Here is a 19,452-nt window from a genome sequence, read left to right as displayed (position 1 = left end):
CACCTGCTGGCTTAGGCCCACTCCCCGGGGGACTGGGCCTAAGCTGGCAGTCAGATATCCCTCTGGCAGCCCAGGAGCCTTCGGGGGATGTTCACTTGCCAGCGGGGAGCAGGCCTAGCTGCAGTCGAGCATCCTTAGCATTGCTGAGGAGGCAGGAGAGGCTCCCACCATCACCGCTGTACTGGCAGCTGTCAGCCTGGCTTGTGGCTGAGCAGAGCTCCCCCTGTGGGAGCACACTGACCACCAGGGTGCAGCTCCTTCATTGAACATCTGCCCCCTGGTGGTCAGTGTGTGTCATAGTGACCAGTGATTCCCAATCGCTCTGCTGTTAGGGTCAATTTGCATATTACCCTTTTATTATATAGGATAGAGGCCTGGTGCATGGGTGGAGACCAGCTGGTTTGCCTTGAAGGGTGTCCCGGACCAGGGTGGGGTCACACTGGGGTGCCTGGACAGCCTGGGTGAGGGGATGAGGGCCGTTTTCAGACTGGCCATACCCCCTTCAGTGTGGGGGTCCCTGCTGGGGTGCCTGGCCAGCCTGGGTGAGGGGCTGAGGGCTGTTTGCAGGCTGGCCACACCCCCTTCAGGGAGCAGGGTCCTGCTAGGGTGCCTGTCCATCCTGGGTGAGGGGCTGATGGCTGTTTGCAGGCTGGCCAAGCCCCCAGTGGGGACCCTTACCCCATGAGGGTGTGGCCAGCCTGGGAAAGGGGCTGATGGCTGTTTGCAGGCTGGCCACAGCCCCTTCAGGGTGGGGGTCCCCACTAGGGTGCCTGGCCAGGATGGGTGAGTGGCTGATGGCTGTTTGCTGGCTGGCCACAGCCCCTTCAGGGTGGGGGATCCCACTGGGGTGCCTGGCCAGCCTGGGTGAGGGGCTGAGGCTGTTTTCAGGCTGGCCACACCCCCTTCAGGTTGGAGGGTCCCTGAGGGAGGGATCCCTCTTTGTAGCTGCTTCTTCTCTGGTTTTCTGTCCTGTGACTCCAGCTGCCTTCTGTCTCCTCAACTCAGGGCCTGCCTGGCTCTGCCTCAGCTTCCTCTTCTGGGCCTGAAGGCAGAAAGCTGGGGCAATCACAGGGCTCACCATTGTTTCCTGTCTGTAAGGGCTCAGTGTCCTTGCTTAATGCTCATTGTCTTGAAACCATTCTGATGATTCTGTACCCAATTCCAAAGTGTGTGGGCTTTCTCTACAGCAAGCAATTCTCGCACACCAGCTTGGTGTTCTATAATTTTACTCAGTTTGACATTATCTACTTGAAGATAGCGTCAGACCCCACAGGTTAAGGGCTCAGGACCACAAGAGTGAAAGGGTTCAGAAGCCAATGGTAAGTCCAAGTTGTCACCTGTGCTTCTTTGTATCGGAGGTTCTCACAGCCATCTCCTCGGGTTCCATTAATTTGCTAGAGTGGCTCACAGAACTCAGAGAAACATTTACTTATGAGGTCACTGTCTTAATGTAAAAGTTATAACTCAGGAACAACCAGGTGAAAGAGATGCACAGGACAGGGTATGGGGAAGGGGGAGGGGCTTGCATGCTCTCTGAGTCCAGCACTCTCCCTGCAGCTCCACATGCCCACCAACTGGGAAACTCTCCAAATTCCCATCCTTTTGGGTGTTCCTGGAGGCGCCATCACACAGGCACAATTGATTCAACCTCCAGCCCCTCTACCTTACCTCGAGGGACTGAAGCTTTCAACCCCCTAATCACATGGTTGCTTGTCCTGGCAACCAGCCCTGTCTAAGGAGCTTTCCAAAAGTCACATCCTATATAATAAAAGAGAAACATGCAAATTAACCATCCCTCTGCTATGCTCAAGCCATGCCCACCAGCCACACCCACCAGCCAATCAGGAACAAGTATGCAAATTAACCCAACTAAGATGGCGGCAGCCACGGAGCTGGAGCGAGCAGAAGGCTTGGGTTGCCTCCGGTGATGGAGGAAGCCAAGCTTCCTGCCTGCCCTGGCTGGCCCTGGGCTCTGCTCAAGACTACAAAGTTTCAATTTAGAAGATAAAAAAATCCCAGATACCTGCTTCCAGCTGGCCGTGGTCTCCGCTCAAGGAGGGGCTTCCAGCCGGACCTGGGCTCCGCTCAAGGCTACAAAGTTTCAATTATAGAAGATAAATAAATCCCAGGAAAAAAAAGGAAAAAGAAAAAAAGAAGAGGCTGGGAGCTTGGGTCACCAGGGGGCGTGGCCAGCCTGAAAACGGCCATCAGCCCCTCACCCAGCTGGCCAGGCACCCCAGCGGGACCTCCACCCTGATCCAGGACACCCTTCAGGGCAAACCAGCCGACCCCCACCCGTGCACCAGGCCTCTATCCTATATAATAAAAGGGTAATGTGCAAATTGACCCTAACAGCAGAACGATTGGTCACTATGACACACACTGACCACCAGGGGGCAGACGCTCAATGAAGGAGCTGCGCCCTGGTGGTCAGTGCGCTCCCACAGGGGGAGCTCTGCTCAGCCACAAGCCAGGCTGACGGCTACCAGCACAGCGGTGGTGGCGGGAGCCTCTCCTGCCGCCTCAGCAGCACTAAGGATGTCCGACTGCAACTTAGGCCTGCTCCCCACTGGCCAGTGGACATCCCCCAAGGACTCCTAGGCTGCCAGAGGGATGTCTGACTGCCAGCTTAGGCCCGATCCCCTGGGGCGTGGGACTAAGCCAGCAGGTGGACATCCCCCGAGGGGTCCCAGTCTGTGAGAGGGCACAGGTCGGGCTGAGGGACCCCCCACAAGTGCACAAATTTTTGTGCACCGAGCCTCTACTTATTAACATAAACTCAGGTGTGCATACTTTGTTTCACGTATTTTGTTTGTTTTAATTGTTTCACCTGGAGGGTGTCTTAGTTCATGCTGCTCTAACAAAGCACTGAAGACAGGGTGGCTTATGAACAACAGAAATGTATTTCTGGGTTTTGGAGGCTGAAAGTCCAAGGGCCGGTGCCAGCACCATTGGATTCTTCTGAGTCATAGATAGCCCTCCTGGCTGTGTCCTCACACGGTGGAAGGAGTGCTGTGGGGTCCCTTTCATAAGGACACTAACCTCATTTCTAATGGCCCCACCCTCATGATCTTGTCATCCCCCAAAGGTCCCACATCCGAATGCTATCACCTTGGAGGTTAGGCTTCAGCATATGAATTTGGGGGCCACACCAACATCCTGTCCATAGCAGAGAGCAGATCCAGTCCCTGTTACACCATCATGACTATAAGTGGAAGCCCTCAGCTGAGGCCCAAATACACCAATCTCTGCCCCGTAGTGGGATGGAATTGGAAGATGTTGCCACTTACCCTGCCTTCCATTTGTGAAGCTCACAGTCACCCATATCTATAATTTGTTGGGTCTTGTAGTTAGTTATAGGCCTAGAACTTGGGCTGGTAACAGCCTGGGAGTGGGGAGGGGCCACAGGGCAGCTGTGTCCCTATGACTTCTGACTCAGGAGGGTAAGTGGCTCCAGGAACAGCTGTGCAGGGAGAACCAGGTGCCTCTGGGGTGGGGCTGTGCCCGGACGGAGGGAATGCAGCCTGGCTCCAGCTTCACTCTTCGTCCCCAGTGACCAGCACTGACTATGACACTGCCGCGGATGCCACCGAGACCTCGTCCTACTTCAGCGCCCAAGGCTACCAGTCCAGGTGGGGGCCGCACAGGGGCGGTAGTGCCCAGCAGGCTGGCAGTCCCCAGCCCTGGCATGGGGGTGGCCGTGCTGGCTTGGACCGACAGAATCCCAGTCCTGGAGGCTTCACCAAGGCCACGCGGTCTCTGTCCAGCATGTTAACAAAAGACCTCAGAAGTCATCCAGACTGACCCCACTCCCCTTGCGCTGGACCCCTCACCCATCCACATCATGCTGCCCTTTTCTGTTCCCTGCCAGTCGAGAGCAGGAGGGTGTAGAGTCTACGTCAGAAGAGGGACAATTACCCCAGGTGGTGGAGGAGCTGAAAGACCTCCAGGTGGCCCCTGGCACACGCCTGGCCAAGTTCCAGCTCAAAGTGAAAGGTGAGGGAGATAGGGCCGGAGGGCTGGGTGGGGTCTCCCACCAGTAGAAGTTAGGTGGTCACTGTGGCCTGGGGGGTCTCCAGGGATCCCCTCAAGTGGAGGATCCCCCCATCAGCCCCCAGCACCCACCACTACTCTCCCTGTGGTTTCAGGCTACCCGGTGCCCCGCCTGTACTGGTTCAAAGATGGGCAGCCCCTGACTGCTTCTGCGCACATTCGCATGGTGAACAAGAAGGCACTGCACAGCCTGGAGATCCTGTCGGTTACCAGCGAGGATGCCGGCCAGTACTCTGCCTATGTCAGCAACACTGTGGGTGCCGCTTACTCCTCTGCCCAGTTACTGGTCCAAGGTGGGTGCTAGGGGCTGATGTCCGCCGGTGTGACCCCCATGGCAGGCCTGGGGTTGGGCCCACGGTCTTCACGCAGGTGCAGAGGTGTGGTGGGAGGGCAGACACCTGCCTGCCTGCATTCCAGAAGGTGCTGGGTGTGGGAGTGGGAGGGTTCCTCAGAGCCCTCACCCTTGGAGCAGGCCCCGGGCCCACGCAGGACACACTGTCCTACTTCAGGTCTGACTTACCTGCCTCTTTCAGGCCCTAATGACCCAGAAAAGAAGCCGGCAGCAGGTGAGCCGAGTCCAGATGGAGGGAGGGCAGGAGGCTCAGTGAGGGTGGTGGGGGGATGCCCATTGGGTGGAGGGAGGGAGGAACCCTGGGCACAGGCTCCAGGGACAACCACTCAGGTGGGTGGGGGCTTGGGCCTGGGAGGAGGGGCAGAGCCTACCCATCACAGGACTGTGGCTCTCCACTTGTCACCAGCAGCCTCTTGTGTCTCCCCAGATGTGCAGCAACAGCTGGTGCCACCCCGATTCCTGGAGAAGTTCACCTCTAAGAAGGTGAAGAAGGGCTCCAGCATTACTTTATCCGTGAAGGTCAAAGGTAGGGCATCCTGTCCTCCCTCACTCAGGATCCCCAGAGAGGATCAGAGGCACCGCCCTTCTAGAATCTCTTCTCAATGGGGGCTGACTGTCCATCATCCACTCCTGCCCAGGTCTCCCCACCCCCACTGTGCACTGGCTGCGGGAGGAGGCCGAGCAGGTGCTCTGGATTGGCCAGGACACCCCGGGCTACACGGTGGCCAGCTCAGCCCAGCAGCACAGCCTGGTCCTGCTGGACGTGGGCCCACAGCACCAGGGCACCTACACCTGCATCGCATCCAACGCTGCTGGCCAGGCCCTCTGCTCCGCCAGCCTGCATGTCTCTGGCTGTGAGTGGGCGTGGGTGGCCTGTTGGGGATGGGAGGGAGCCACCCTCCCTGAGGACTGTCACCCCCTCTCTGAGACCCTGCCTAGACTCCTCCCTGAGCACAGGCCCCAGGGGCCAGCTCCCATCCCTGCCTGTGGGCTTACACCAGCAGGCCAAGACCTATAGCAGCCCCTGCTACTCCAAGCAATCTCTTCCTGGTTCCCTCAGCCCTTCTGTGGGCAGGTCCATCAAGTGTGGGCCCATTCCTGTCCCCACCAGTGGGGGGGGGGGCGCGAGGGGGTGTGGGCTACATTGGGATGCCGGGCACAGCCTTTCCTTGGGGCTCTGGATGGACAGGCCAAGGCCGTACGTAGGGGTGGCCCACACATCCCAGGCAGAGGTCCCCACAAGAATCATCTCAGCGGGTGGGGGTCATTCTGGTAGTCACCTGTTCTTCTGACAGTGCCCAAGGAGGCAGGATCAGCGGGAGAGACCGCTGCGGTGAAGGAGGCCCTCATCTCCACCTTTCTTCAGGGGTGAGTGAGGGCTCCGTCAGAGCTGATGGGGGTGCCTTGGAGTTCTAGAAGCCCTGGGAGGGGGCAGCACTGCTGCCAGGGAGGGAGCCCTATCCTGGACCGCAGCCTGACTCTGTCCCTTGCAAGCTGTGTGGCTTGGGCCAGCCCCTACCGCCCCCCCTCCCCCCAAAAAACAAAAACTCTGTGCCTCAGTTTCCCCATTGTGAAATGAGGGCTCCCCCGAGCCTGACTGTGGCATCTGGCCCACTGCCCTCAGATTCTTTCTGTCAGAGCTCCCACCCAAGGGTATGTGTGGTGGGTCCACCCCAAGCCCTCAAGATACCCCCACCCCCTTTAGGACCAAAGCCATCTCCGAACAGATGCCTGTGGATTTCACCAGCCTTGCTGGGCAGAAAGGTATGGGAGGTGCCCATGGCTGATTCCTAATTTGGGATGGGGTGTGGAGGAGGCTGCCTGGCCCCAGGTGTGGGCCCGATTCTGAGCTCTGGGCCCTGCCAGCTCTTGGCTCAGCTCTCATAGCCAGAGGCTGTGTGGATGCCCAGGTGCAGGGGGCTGCTGAGTCAGAGCTTGGGTGAGGGGCTCCGTATGTTCAGCCCTTTCCCAGGCAACTGCATAGGGCATTCTGGAAACTTGGCATGTTTTTACCTTCTTTATGGAAAATACTGAGTCTGCACAGAAGAGAGGACAGAGCCGTGTGCCCATCACCCAATTTAGGGTCACTTCTTGGATGATCTACAGCTACTGACTTTACCTGCCCTCCGCCCGCCCCCCCCCGCCCCCAGCAGCCCTCATCCACCCTTAACCCCAGCCACCGAAGTTTGCCCCGATCCCTCAGGCCAGCAATCTGGGTCCTGCCCCCTGCCTTCAGTGTCCAGGTCCCGCCCTCCTCTCCTGCAGCCTGGCTGAGCTCCCTGTGCCCCCTGCCCCTCCTGCACCCCTTCCCAGATCAGCTGCCAAGTTGGAACCCCAATGGAGAAACCACAAACCCATTGGGGGCTCCAGTGTCTTCAACCCCCTCTCCCCCCGCACCGGCCTCTACCCAGCTTGACCCTCAGCTGCCTTGCCCAGTGCCCTGCAGCCACGCTGGCTGCCTGTTCTCCTGACTGCCCACCGCCCTCTCCTGGACCCTGTTTCTCTGCATTTGTAGCCCCTCCATCACACCTTGGCCCAGACACCTGTGAGCCATTGAGGCCCCTTATCCTCGTCAGCTTCTCTGCTTCTGGCAACATAGCCCCGAGCCTGTGTACCCATCTCCCCTGAGCCCCGAGTCAGGATGGGCCTGCAGGGGCTGCTTGGGCTTGTCTGGAGTGCACACTGGCTCAGCTAGGGTCTGACCACCAGGAGAGCCCCTGGCAGCCGAGGCCCATGGCCACCTGACCCTGGCTGAGGTGGGCACGGAGGAGTTCCTGCAGAAGCTGACCTCACAAATCACGGAGATGGTGTCGGCCAAGATCACCCAGGGTGAGGGGCTGGCATGGATCAAGGTCCTAGGTGGGGGGTTGTGGGGGTGGTGACCCAGGGCCAGAGTCCTCCACACCCACACCCTGGAGACCCATAGGGAGGGGCACAGGGCACTGGCCCTTCCCAGTGTCACATGCCCTTTGCCCCCAGCCAAGCTGCAGGTGCCTGGAGGTGACAGTGACGAGGAGTCCAAGACACCGTCCGCATCTCCCCGTCATGGCCGCTCTCGCCCCTCCTCCAGCGTCCAGGAGTCATCCTCGGAGTCGGAAGACGGGGACTCCCGGGGGGAGGTGCTGGGGGCCCCGGGGGATAATGGGGCCCACGGAGGGGAACAGGAGTGAGGGTGGGAGAGGGAACGGGTGGGGGCCTTCGGGTGACAGGGTGGAGGAGGCTGAGGACAAACAGCTGAGCAGCCAACATCACCACCAGGACCCAGGACATCCCAGCACCCCTGAGGCTCCCTTGCCCCTCTGGGGTGGCCCCATCCGGCACCCCTGATAGTGTTTCCATCAGCAGAGGTCAGTGGGGCCTGTTTGAGAACGTCACAGAATGTTAGGATGGCTTCTTCCTCCCACTTAAGGCCAGGGGCTCTGTGGCCTTGGCCTTGGGAAGCCCCGCTGGCTCCCCTCTGGTCTGATGCAGCTCCCTCCTCCTCAGATCTTTGACATCTACGTGGTCACTGCTGACTACCTGCCCCTAGGGGCTGAGCAGGACGCCATCTCGCTGCGGGAGGGCCAGTATGTAGAGGTGCTGGACTCGGCCCACCCTCTGCGCTGGCTTGTGCGCACCAAGCCCACCAAGTCCAGCCCCTCAAGACAGGGCTGGGTGTCCCCTGCCTATCTGGACAAGCGGCTCAAGGTACCTGGACTGCCCAGGGAGGGGGGTAGGTGAGTTCGGGAACCTGACACCCACAGGGCCAGCCCAGCGCCCAGGCCACCTACAACCCTCTCTGTTCCTCATCAGCTGTCGCCTGAGTGGGGGCCCGCTGAGGCCCCCGAGTTCCCCAAGGAGGCCGTGTCTGAGGATGAGTACAAGATGAGGTTGAGGTAAGGAACCATGGTGGGGGGGTCTTTGGCTGACGAAGTCGGGTGGTGGAGCAACCTTGTGGGGCTGCCTCCTCCACTGTCTTGCTGGTGCCTATGTAGCATTTGAGCTCTTGGTCCCCTCACACTGTGCCTCCAGCTCCATCGTCCAGGAGCTGCTGGCCTCTGAGCAGGCCTTTGTGGGCAAGCTGCAGTTTCTGCAGAGCCACCACATGCAGCACCTGGACCACTGCCCCCACGTGCCAGCGGCGGTGGCCAGCCAGAAGGCCGTCATCTTCCGCAACGTGCCGGACCTCAGCCAGTTCCACAACAGGTAGGCGGGCCTGTGTGTGCATACACATGTACCCACATGCAGACATACCACACACACACACATACACGTGCACATGTACCCTCTGGGTTGGGCCTCCAGGGGTTAGCAGGAGCCAAGACAGACGAGAGAGAAACTGTGTGCACTTGATGTACTTGTTGGAACACCACACCCTTGTACGAAGATACACACATCCTCTGGAACATAGGTGTGTGCACCTGCTTACCCATGGAAGTGCTTGCAGCATTCCTACTTGCTATAGTCTCTGTACATAGGCACACATGCCATTACATGCATAGGAATGGGTTACATGGGCACATGTGTGTACATGTACACAGCCACACAACATATACAGCAGACAATTCACATGCACTACATATGTGTATCTGTTTGCTTGTGCACACATGCCTACACATACATGCCCCGGTGTACATGCACTTCTTCGATGTGTGCGCACACACATACCTGCACACATGTGCACACGCTGAAACACCACACACGCACGTCCTCACAGCCCAGCCTGTTCCCAGGAGCCACCAGGACTCTGCCCTGGCAGGAGCCTGTTTCCTCCCAGACCTGGGACAGGCTGGGCAGGGGTGGTAAGCAGGGTCCTGACGCTGTCTCCTCCACGGCAGCTTCCTGCAGGAGCTGCAGAGCTGCCAGACGGATGACGACGTGGCCATGTGCTTCCTCAAGAACCAGGCGGCCTTTGAGAAGTACCTGGAGTTCCTGGTGGGCCGAGTGCAGGCCGAGTCGGTGGTGGTCAGCACGGCTGTGCAGGAGTTCTACAAGGTGCCCCTGTCCCCGGCCAGTGCTGGCCCCCGTCTCCAAGATCATCTTCCCTGACCCTGCCCGGCCTCCCACCACCTGCCAGGGCCCCCACAGCCTGCCCAGGTCCCGGGGCCCTGGCTTAGTGAGTAAGGCAGGCAGAGCCCCTGCAGCTCTTCTCACCTGTCAGCGACTGGCCGTCACTGGTGGGGGGTGGGAGGTGAGGCCCACCCAGAGAGGAGGGTCTGTGTGCCTGCTCTGGGTGACGTGGGCCACCCGGGCCTTGCCCTCCTGCCCTGAAACCCACTCTGCGGTTCCCACAGAAATACTCGGAAGAGGTGCTGTCGGCCATTGACCCCTCGCAGCCGCCCCCACCGCCGCTGCAGCACTTCCTGGAGCAGCCGGTGCAGCGGGTGCAGCAGTACCAGGCTCTGCTCAAGGTAGGCAGCTCGCCCCTCGCCCACACCACCGTGTCCTGGGCCCACGTGGCGGGTGCACCCTGACCAGGCCTCTCTCCAGGAGTTGATCCGCAACAAGGCGCGGAACCGGCAGAACTGCGCACTGCTGGAGCAGGCCTACGCGGTGGTGTCGGCCCTGCCGCAGCGGGCGGAGAACCAGCTGCACGTGTCGCTCATGGAGAACTACCCAGGCACCCTGGAGGCCCTGGGCGAGCCCATTCGCCAGGTCTGCGGTGGGCGCCATGCAGAGTGGGGGGGGGGGGGCAGAGTGGAGGTCTGTGCCTTCGGCTGACCAAGGGCTGGCCCCTCTCCCAGGGCCACTTCATCGTGTGGGAAGGGGCACCGGGTGCGCGGATGCCCTGGAAGGGCCACCACCGCCACGTCTTCCTGTTCCGCCACCACCTGGTGGTCTGCAAGCCCAAGAGGGACTCACACACCGACACCTTCAGCTACGTGTTCCGGAACATGATGAAGGTGTGCAGGCACCAGAGGAGCCTGGGTGCCCGGGGGGGCGGGGGGGTGGAGGCAGGGGGGAGACTGCAGGGTGGGCAGGAGGAGCCCTGGGCCGGTTCTCTGGCCACTCCCGGGCGGTCAGCCTGCCTCCTCCACCCACAGCTAAGCAGCATCGACCTGAACGAGCAGGTGGAGGGGGACGACCGTGCCTTCGAGGTGTGGCACGAGCGGGAGGACTCGGTGCGCAAGTACCTCCTGCAGGCTCGGACTGTCATCACCAAGAACGCATGGGTGAAGGAGATCTGCGGCATCCAGCAGCGCCTGGCCCTCCCCGTCTGGCGTGAGTGCTGGTCCTGGCGGTGAGGCTGGATGGGGGAGCAAACCTGCCAGCCGGGCCATCTGGCTCGGGGACACCCAGGCCCCTGCCCCTGCCTGGGCAGCACCCCCTCAATCCGTTCAGCCGGAGCTGGGATGCTGGGATGGCTATGACTCGAGTGGGGCCGTCAGGTTTCACTCAGGGGCCCTCTGCATAGCAGAGAAGCCCAGAGGGGTTAGGGGTGTGCCAGGTCTGATCCCTGGGTCTCCTTTCCCATCTAGAGCACACGCTCCTCTCCATACACCCCACCACGCCCCAGTACACCCAGCCTGACGCTGATTCAGATTCCCATTCGGGCCCAGTGAGCGACCCAAAGGGGTGGGGATTGCAGCAACCACACTGCTCGGCCTTGGGACTTCTGGCCCTACCAGGGGTGCACTGGGGCAGGGTGAGCACTCGGCCCAGGTGTGCGGTGTGTGTTCCCAGGGCCCCCGGATTTCGAGGAAGAGCTGGCCGACTGTACGGCCGAGCTGGGTGAAACAGTCAAGCTGGCCTGCCGTGTGACGGGCACACCCAAGCCCATCGTCAGCTGGTACAAAGGTAGGTCCCGTGGGCTAAAGGTGCTGGCCTTGCCACAAGGAAGAGCTGCCCAAAAGGAATCAGGCTAGGTGGGGACCAGGACCCAGGGTAGGGCCCGGTCAGGGGCTGGGTGCCAGGGACAGGCCTCCTGCCCCTGTTGCCTGCTCCCAAATCAAAGACAGCATGGCCAGGGCGCATGAGGTGGGATGAAGGGAGAGGGTGTGCATCAACCCTGTCCATGGGAGCTGACTTTCTAGGGGAGTGGACAGGCGGCAGCAGACAGACAAAGGTGTAACGGGAAGTCAGGACAAGGCGCAGCCAGGCACACCTGTTGGAGGCTTCCGAAGAGCAGTGAGGTGGCCAGGAGGCCAGGGAGAGGGGCCGCCGTGGCAGAACAGTGGGAGATGTGGGCTGCCATGGGGTCTCACATTTGATTGAGTGATGGGAGCTGCAGAGAGTTCAGGGATCCCCAAAACCACCCTCACTCTGACAGCAAGGTCCAGGGTCCCACAACTCCTGTTGGGTTCAGTGATTCACTGGGGACTCACAGAACTCAGCAGAGCCCTTCCACTGAGGTTCCAGGTGATTGCTATGGAAAGGAAAGGGGTGTGGGGCGGGGCCTGGCAGGGGTGCCGGTGGGTTGGGCAGATGGTGCCTATGCTCCCAGCTCTGATGTTTGACAGCACACGGAGAGTGGCCAACTAGGGGCTCTCATCAAGCCTTGGTGCCCCAGGTTTCTGTTGGGGGTCATTCATGTTGTCATGACTGACTGCTGCATGGCTGACCTCAGTCACAGCCCCTCCAGGGGTCAAGCTGATGCTGCGTGTCCCAAAGCCCCCATACTAAACCACAATGTAGCACAGACCATTCAGAGTGGCCCAAGACCCCAGGTAAACCAGGATACTCTTGTCAGAGGTCACTGGGCGGGCAGATAAGCTTCATCTGGGCTGGCAGGTAGGCCTCTGAGACCCTAGCTCGGTGTGAATAACCAAGCCCAGTCCTGGTTTCAGAGGAGGCATCCAGGGCTGTCAGTCCTTCTTGTCCTACTTGTCCACACCTAGCCAGGGGCATTTGTTTGCCCTTACGGGCTAAGGATGGGGCTGGAGAGGACACACGGGGGCGTTTTGCTGGGACATGCAGGAGGGGCCTCCCTGTGGCCCATGGTCAGAGCTGCATGGCAGACCTGTGGATGCAGCAGCTGGTTCCTGTGGCAGCTTAAAAGAGCTTCCTGGGGTCTTCCTTCTGGAGGGAGGCCTGGGGTCCACACAGTCCCTTCCCATACACCTCGCCCTGCAGCTCAACTGCCCTTTCCAATATCCCTCCGCACCCAGACCTTTCCCCCGAAGGGCGGGCTCAGAGGGACAATGCAATTCATAAAGGTCCTCCAGAAATGACTCGGCATTCCTCGGACCCTCCTTTTGGCCAGATTGTCCTCAGGAGCATGTGCTGGCTTGCCACCTCCGAGGGGAATAGGGTGTGCCTCACTCTGCAGTCAGGGTGGAGTCCTGGGTTCTTAACTGCGCCTCTGGCTCTCTCGCCCTGGTGGTTACCCAGTGAAACCCTGGAGGGGGTGGCCCCTCTGGGGACAGCTGTGTCCAGTGAGCACAAGCAGTGAGGGAAGCTGGACCGACGGCTCACGTTGACATGGTGGTCAAACTGCAGGTGGTCCGAGCGGGTGTGGCCAGAGCCAGCAGTTGGCTGACCCGAAACACCATTATGATGGGAAACACCACTGATAGCTCTTGAGGCACTGACCTGCCAGGATAGGGGTCCGCTCATGTGATGCGCCCCCACCCGGACTAGAGCATTTCTCAGCAGTCCTCTGTGTGGCTGCAGGGGGGTCAGCGCCCTGCGCCCATGGCAGCTCCACGCAGAACCCTGGTGCTGGGTGGGAGCCCATCAGCAGCCTTTCTTTGCTTCAGTGGCTCATGGCCCAAGGTGGGGGTGTCTTCCACCAAACCACTATATTTAAGTGGCAAAACAAACAGCCAAGCCACTTGCAACTCCTCAAGGTCAGTGAGCACATAACAATCTTGGCCAGGAAGAGCAGCATCGGGCAGAAGTCAGACTCACCGGCAGACAAAATGTCCTCATACAGCAGTAGCTGAGTGCTGGGGGCAGAGTGTCAACACTGACCCACCGGGCAGCTGCCAGGGCAGAGAGCTCTGGAGATGTGTATTGGAGACCTTGCCATGAGAATGCAGAGCAGACCTGGTGCAGCCACCCTGCCTACACCAGCTGGAGCCACAGGAGTAGAGACTGGTTTGGGCTGGTGACAATCTACTCCCACTGGCTGTACAAGGCTGTTGGTTTGCGACGCAGCCTCTCCTGTGACCCAGCTACCTTCACATCACACAGGAGGCCCAGAACCTCCTTTCTCCATGGGGTTCAGAGCATCAGCCTGGGAAGGGACTGATTGCTGGGCTCGGCCGGTTCCATGCTCCAAGACCCCCTCTCAATGTGCAGGCATCTCCACCAGGACTGTCCCCTCCCCAAACACAGCAAACATCAGGGTCTAGAGGTAGAGCCACAGCCACAGTCCCCTGACACTATCTTCCCGGATAACCAGGAACCTTGCGAAGACTCCACCCGTGGAATCCAAGTGCCTGTATCCGGAATTCTCTTAAAGCAGTGGTGGTTGGGTGGAGGAGAGGAAGGGGCCAGGGATCAAGACACACTTCCACACTTCTGTGACATCCAGTGCTTTGGGCTCACCCAAACCCTTACCCGGGCAGCATGACCGTCTCTGCTGATGTATCCATTTTAGCTCTGGGACCCCTTGTCTTAACAGCTGTGTCATCACTCTCTAGGGTTCCATGCCCTTCCACCCACTGGGGTTTAACTTGTACGGTAGTGACCCTTATTATGGGTTGTCCACTTACCAGGTCATCTCTAGTCTTTCCGTGATGGCTGAATGAGATTTCTGAGGCGGCAGGGCCGCCTGTCAGAACACACTCCCTGCGGGCCACTCTTCCAGCTGTCACCACATTCTAGATGCCACCCAGGTGCCACGCGCCGTGTGCCAGCCGTCAGTGGCTCCCTGTGGGGCTTCTTCTGTTCAGGTGCCTGTCCTCATAGCCAAAAATCTCACTCGTTCCTGTCCTCTGCCCATCGGGGTTGATGATGGCCCACACGGGTTGTAGCATTTGTTGATGTTTCAGAAGAAGGCTGTGCATGCAAAGCCCTCCTCTAATGCTGAAGGAGCCAAGAGACCAAAGAACGAGGCAGACCGTTCCAGCTGGTCGATTAGTGAGGTTAACAGGAGACTTACATGCAAAAATGCAAGACGGTCAGACCTCCACGCTCTGCCTCCCAGACTGTTTTGTAGCCAGTGAGAGGGTGGGAAAGAAGTGTTCATCTAAAGGGAGGGGGACTGCCAGGTGCCGAGGGGGTCTGGCATCAGAGCTGGTTAAAGACAGACAGGTCCAGGGTGAATCACTCCAGTAGCAGAGCACAGAGTTTCCAGGGGCGGGGCTGGGAGTCAAGGTGGCAGATTAGCTACATCAGGGCCAGCTCTGTCCGCACATAGGAAGCAGGGTGACCCGAGGCTGAACCAACAGCGCAAGGAGAGAGCGTGTCGACCAAGGCACCAACCAGGAATCTGTCTCGGAGCCTCCCTCTCAGCACGCAGACTGCAGCCACCTGCCCAGCTCCTCTCCATTCACAGGCAGCAGGTGGAGAGATCTGTGACTGCCCAGCTGACCACACAGGTCGGTTGGCATGTCTACCACCAATCCCCATGGACCTCCCTCAGGCCCTGTTACTTACCACCTTCTTTCTCTGCTGGAATGATGTGTCTCTGACTGTGTCTCTTGCTTGTCACCAAACTGAATATCAGAAGCCATGAAGGATCTGAGATGATTTCCTGCCTCCCAGCCAGACACAGACACAAAACCCAGTCACAGAAAAAAAGCACAGCGCTTTGGGTCAGTTGCCCCGATCCCCATGCCCAGGGCCAGATATTAGCTGTGCACAGTGGGTCGCACCGCAAGAGAGACCCCAAGATTTAGGAGGTGCTGAGCTTTTGTAGGGCTGCTGACACATCTGCCCATCCATTCCCCAGAGAGAGAAATGCCTCGGGGTGGGGGGAAGGGGGGAAGGCTCTGTTTCTGTCCCCTGGACAGCCCAGGTGTCTCTGAACAAGGGCCGGAGTTGGTGTCATGTCTGCACAGCAGTGGGCCTCATGGGATGCCAGAAAGGCCTGGAGAGCTGTTCTCTGACAGCAGGCAAGGACTGAGAAGGCACTGGATTGATGATGTCACCAGCAGCCTTGCTGAGAGCTGTTCTGTGGGAGTTGGAAGTGGGGGTTGGGGCGGGGGGGATGCACGTTGGGAGATGATGAGAAGGAAGCACTGGAGAGAGAACAACTTTCCTGGAACATAGAACAGGGGTGGAGAGAAATGGGGTGGCGGCTGGAGGCTTTGTTTTGTATGCGTTAAAATAATTTTTTAAGGTTTCGTGTGAATTAAAGGTCAAGATTCTGGTTATGAATGGTTGTAACTTAAACCACCTTGTTTAGCACATCGGAAAGTGTTTGTTTATGGAATTTTACTTATTTATGGAGGAAAGGGTTCTTTGGAGTGAAAGGTGCACATCTCCCCATTCCTCACCCAGGAAAGAATCACATGATGGCTGGAGACATTAGGTTGGGTGGGTATTCAGACAGTGTGTCTGTTGGGGCTGGGGAGGTCTGCACCTTGGAGGTGCCTGGAGGTCACAGAATCACTGGCTAGGTGGCTCAGGGTCTGGTTATTGGAATGGGATGTCTTTTGTGGGGTTCAGGCCCCCAGCCTACCCTCCAAAGGCCACACTGTGCACACGAAGGCCTGGGACGTATCCAGGGAGCTGCACCTGGCCCTTGTGCTTCAGGCCCGCTCCCTAACCCATCACTGCCTGTGACCATGACCCCAAGCAAGCCCCGCCTCTTGTCCCGGTGCACCTCTCTATGACAGCCTCCCTCCTTTCCAGATGGGAAGCCAGTGGAGGTGGACCCTCACCACATCCTCATTGAAGACCCTGATGGCTCATGCACCCTCATCCTGGACAATCTGACCAGCGCTGATTCCGGCCAGTACATGTGTTTTGCGGCCAGTGCTGCCGGCAATGCCAGCACCCTGGGCAAGATCCTGGTGCAGGGTGAGCCTGGGAGGGAGGCTGGCTGGGCACCCGGACACACCCACCACAGCAGTCCCCAAGGTGGTGCAGGCATTCGGATGGAGCTGGCAGGGGTTGTGGATGTCTGACCCAAGTCTGGGGCCTCATTGGTCCGGGTGGGGTCCTGCACATTATGCCTTCTCTCTCATTTTGTCTCTGTGTTCCTCTCTCTGTGTCTCTATCTCTCCATCTTTTCTCTCTCTCTCCCTCTTCCTTCCTCTTTCTGTGTCTCTCAATCTATCTCTCTGTGTATCTCTTTACCTGTCTCTGTGTTTCTCTCCATTTCTCTCCGTCTCTGTCTCTCTCCGTGTCTCTCCCTTTCTCCTCCCCACCCTCTGGCCCCACAGTCCCCCCAAGGTTTGTGAGCAAGGTCCGGGCAGTGCCTTTTGTGGAAGGAGAGGACACCCAGGTCACCTGCACCATCGAAGGTGCCCCACACCCTCAGATCAGGTGGGTTAGGTGGAAAAGGGGGGTGGGCCTGCCCCAGGGCCTCCGCTTCTGCCTGTAAATCGAGGGTGGGCAGCTTGTTCACTGTGTTGGGGTCAACTAGACAGAAGCTCAGCCATTTGGGTGAGAAGTAGTGTCCTGAGGGCGTGGCCTGTCTGACACAGCCCTTGCTGCAGCAAGGAGGGACTGCTAGGCCGGATGTTGGGCAGGTGGCATCCAAAAGGGTGGGCGCTATCAGGACACCAGGTCTGTGGGGTGGGTGAGGCGGGTCATGAGCACTGGGGGTTTTGGAGACACCCCACTGACTACTGGGGCTGCTGGTTTCAGGTGGTACAAGGACGGGGCCCTCCTGACCCCTGGTGGCAAGTACCGGACCCTGAGTGAGCCACGCAGTGGCCTGCTGGTGCTGGAGATCCGGGAGGCCAGCAAGGAAGACCTAGGCCACTATGAGTGTGAGGTGAGCGGGGAGGATGCAGGGAAGTGGTGGGGAGCTTGCCGTGGGGCCACAACCTTGTCATCATCATCGATAACGCATGATGTAGAGCAGACATCAGGTTCAGGTCCCGCAGGGTCCATGACAGTACACCAAGTCCACTGTCATGCACGTCCATGGATGAGACAGAAGATATCAGCTCCACTGTCACCACCATCCATGATGAGGGAGGAGACACAGGCTTACTGTCACCTACCATTCATGGTGAGAGATTGTACAACAGACTTACCAAAGTCCATTCTGAGACAGGGGACGCCATGAAACTGTCTCCCACCACCGTGGTGAGAGAGGAGACACAGACCGACTGTCACTCACCTTCTGATGAGAGGGAACACCAGGACACCAGGCCACTGTTGCACACCACCCGTTATTAAAGAAGGGAAAACAGGCAACTGCCACCCCATCTATGATGAGCTAACAGGACTCCATAAGCGGGGCTCTGCCTGTGGCCAGCCTCCTCCATGATACTGCTGCTGGCAGCCTGGGGTGGGCCGGGAGGGGTCTGCCCTCCGTGTCAGGTCTCAAGTCGGCTTGGGCCCTGGAAGGTCAACTCATCCCCCAAAGGGTGAGTCAGGCTCCCTGGGCTCTAAGTGGCCTTTGCCGTCTGTGTCTGTCCGCAGCTGGTGAACCGGCTGGGCTCCGTACGAGACGGCGTGGAGCTGTGCCTGCAGGGCCCTACCCTGCAGGCCAGGGAACCACACCGCCGCAGGGAGCACGTGGCTGTGGTGGAAGGTAGGTGCAGCCGCTGAAGGTCTCAGCCTGGCTGGATTTGCTGGGGCTGGGTGGGGTGACACCATCAGTCCTTCCAATCAGGGTGTGCTCCCTGGAGAAGAGGCATTGGATGGAGGGGCTGCGGAGGCCCGACTGGAATAGAAAGTGGGTGGGACGAGGATGATGGGCCATAAACCCAGAACCCGGGCAAGGCTGGACTGACAACTCTAGGGCTCAGGGCCCAGGCCCTGCTCACCATCCCTGGGGAATAACGTATATAAAGGGCAGACCCAGGCCTGGGCAGCCTGTCAGGCAGCGGCCAGCAAGTGGGAGGGGTGGGAGGAACGGTAAATGGGACAACTCCACCTAAGAGGGCGCTAGCCAAGTGCAGAGTGTAGGCTGCTGGGCTCCAGTTTGGCTTCCAGGAGATGGAGCGGGTGTCATGGTTCTGGTCCCTCCATACTAGGCAGGCTGTCCATGTTGAGTATCCCTGGCCTGGGGCCACCCCTGGGGTCCTTGGAGGGGGAGAGGTGGACCAGACTACAGAATGGGCCTCATTTGGGAAGGTGTGTTTCTGGCAGGAGGCGAAGGGCAGGGAAGTGCCTCATGCTTCCACTCACACACACTGTGACCCCAGGGTCCCAGCTGGGTCTGGCTGAGGATGGCCAGGACAGGAAGGAGGGCAGCTCACATCTGTCCTGGGCTGCTCAGTCTGAGAGAGCAGCCTTCCGGGGCTCACAGAGCAGGCTGCCAAGGGAGAGCTTCTCCGTCTGAGCTGCCTCACCTGGAAGAGGCTGTCTGGAAGGTGGTGAGCCTCCTGTCCCTGGAGACATGCAAGTACAGGCTGGGCCAACACCTGGTGGAGCTGCAACTCCCATAGTTGGACAAGTTGAAATGTGTGTCCTCCCAAATTCTGAAAGTTGGCTGCTGTGATCCTTGGCCACTAGACCCAGTCCCTCCCAGGACCCAGCGTCTGGGGGCCACTGTCTGTATGGATCCTCACAGAGTCGGCCACCTAGAGTTCAGAACTTGGCCTCAGGGCCTTCGAGACTCTCCAGGGTCCTCACGGAGACCCATCCCTCCCTTGTGGGCAAGGGTTCTGGTTCCTCGTCCCCCAGAGGGCTGCCTGCACTGCCGGCCAGTTCTGCTGGAGGACAGGGCTATCTCTGGCACCTCCACTTCCTGCTGGTGGCACCTCCAGGGGGTGTGCTGAGCAGGGTGCTCGGCGCTCCCTCTCGGCTGGGGATAAGCACGTCCTACAGAGCCGTTCTCTTCACTGTCCTGGTGGATCTTTTCTTGTCAATGTTCCGTGACCGGCCTCCAGTGTGGACACGTGCTGTGCCTCACTCAGGGAGATGGCCGGTTCTCACAGACCCTGGAATTGGAGCCTGCCACCTCCCGCTTCCTAACCCTGTCCTGCTGCTTTATCGATAACCTGGTGGCCCGCAGCCAGCTGGTCCTGTGGAGTGGGCGCTGCCCCCTCGCT

At 59.3% G+C, this 19,452-nt stretch overlaps 1 protein-coding gene across 1 annotated transcript in view; it reads left to right on the top strand.

Annotated features, from left to right (window-relative positions):
- OBSCN (obscurin, cytoskeletal calmodulin and titin-interacting RhoGEF) overlaps positions 1-19,452 on the top strand; it is a gene marked incomplete at its 5' end in the record, with an annotated part of 152,916 nt that overhangs the window by 113,166 nt on the left and 20,298 nt on the right. Inside the window, 23 exon segments of the mRNA XM_081091302.1 lie at positions 3,554-3,632; positions 3,872-3,996; positions 4,149-4,346; positions 4,587-4,619; positions 4,833-4,931; positions 5,044-5,259; positions 5,701-5,773; positions 6,111-6,169; positions 7,115-7,234; positions 7,385-7,524; positions 7,892-8,092; positions 8,198-8,280; positions 8,417-8,590; positions 9,223-9,379; positions 9,679-9,795; positions 9,875-10,039; positions 10,129-10,287; positions 10,429-10,606; positions 11,069-11,182; positions 16,130-16,297; positions 16,663-16,765; positions 17,090-17,219; positions 17,876-17,987. Of these exon segments, the coding sequence (XP_080947428.1) occupies positions 3,554-3,632; positions 3,872-3,996; positions 4,149-4,346; positions 4,587-4,619; positions 4,833-4,931; positions 5,044-5,259; positions 5,701-5,773; positions 6,111-6,169; positions 7,115-7,234; positions 7,385-7,524; positions 7,892-8,092; positions 8,198-8,280; positions 8,417-8,590; positions 9,223-9,379; positions 9,679-9,795; positions 9,875-10,039; positions 10,129-10,287; positions 10,429-10,606; positions 11,069-11,182; positions 16,130-16,297; positions 16,663-16,765; positions 17,090-17,219; positions 17,876-17,987 (3,003 nt within the window).

This window comes from Myotis nattereri (assembly GCF_964212035.1).
Source record: "Myotis nattereri genome assembly, chromosome: 5".
NCBI lineage: Eukaryota > Metazoa > Chordata > Mammalia > Chiroptera > Vespertilionidae > Myotis > Myotis nattereri.
Note: the sequence above shows the minus strand (reverse complement) of the source record. Positions and strands in the feature narration are given on the sequence as shown.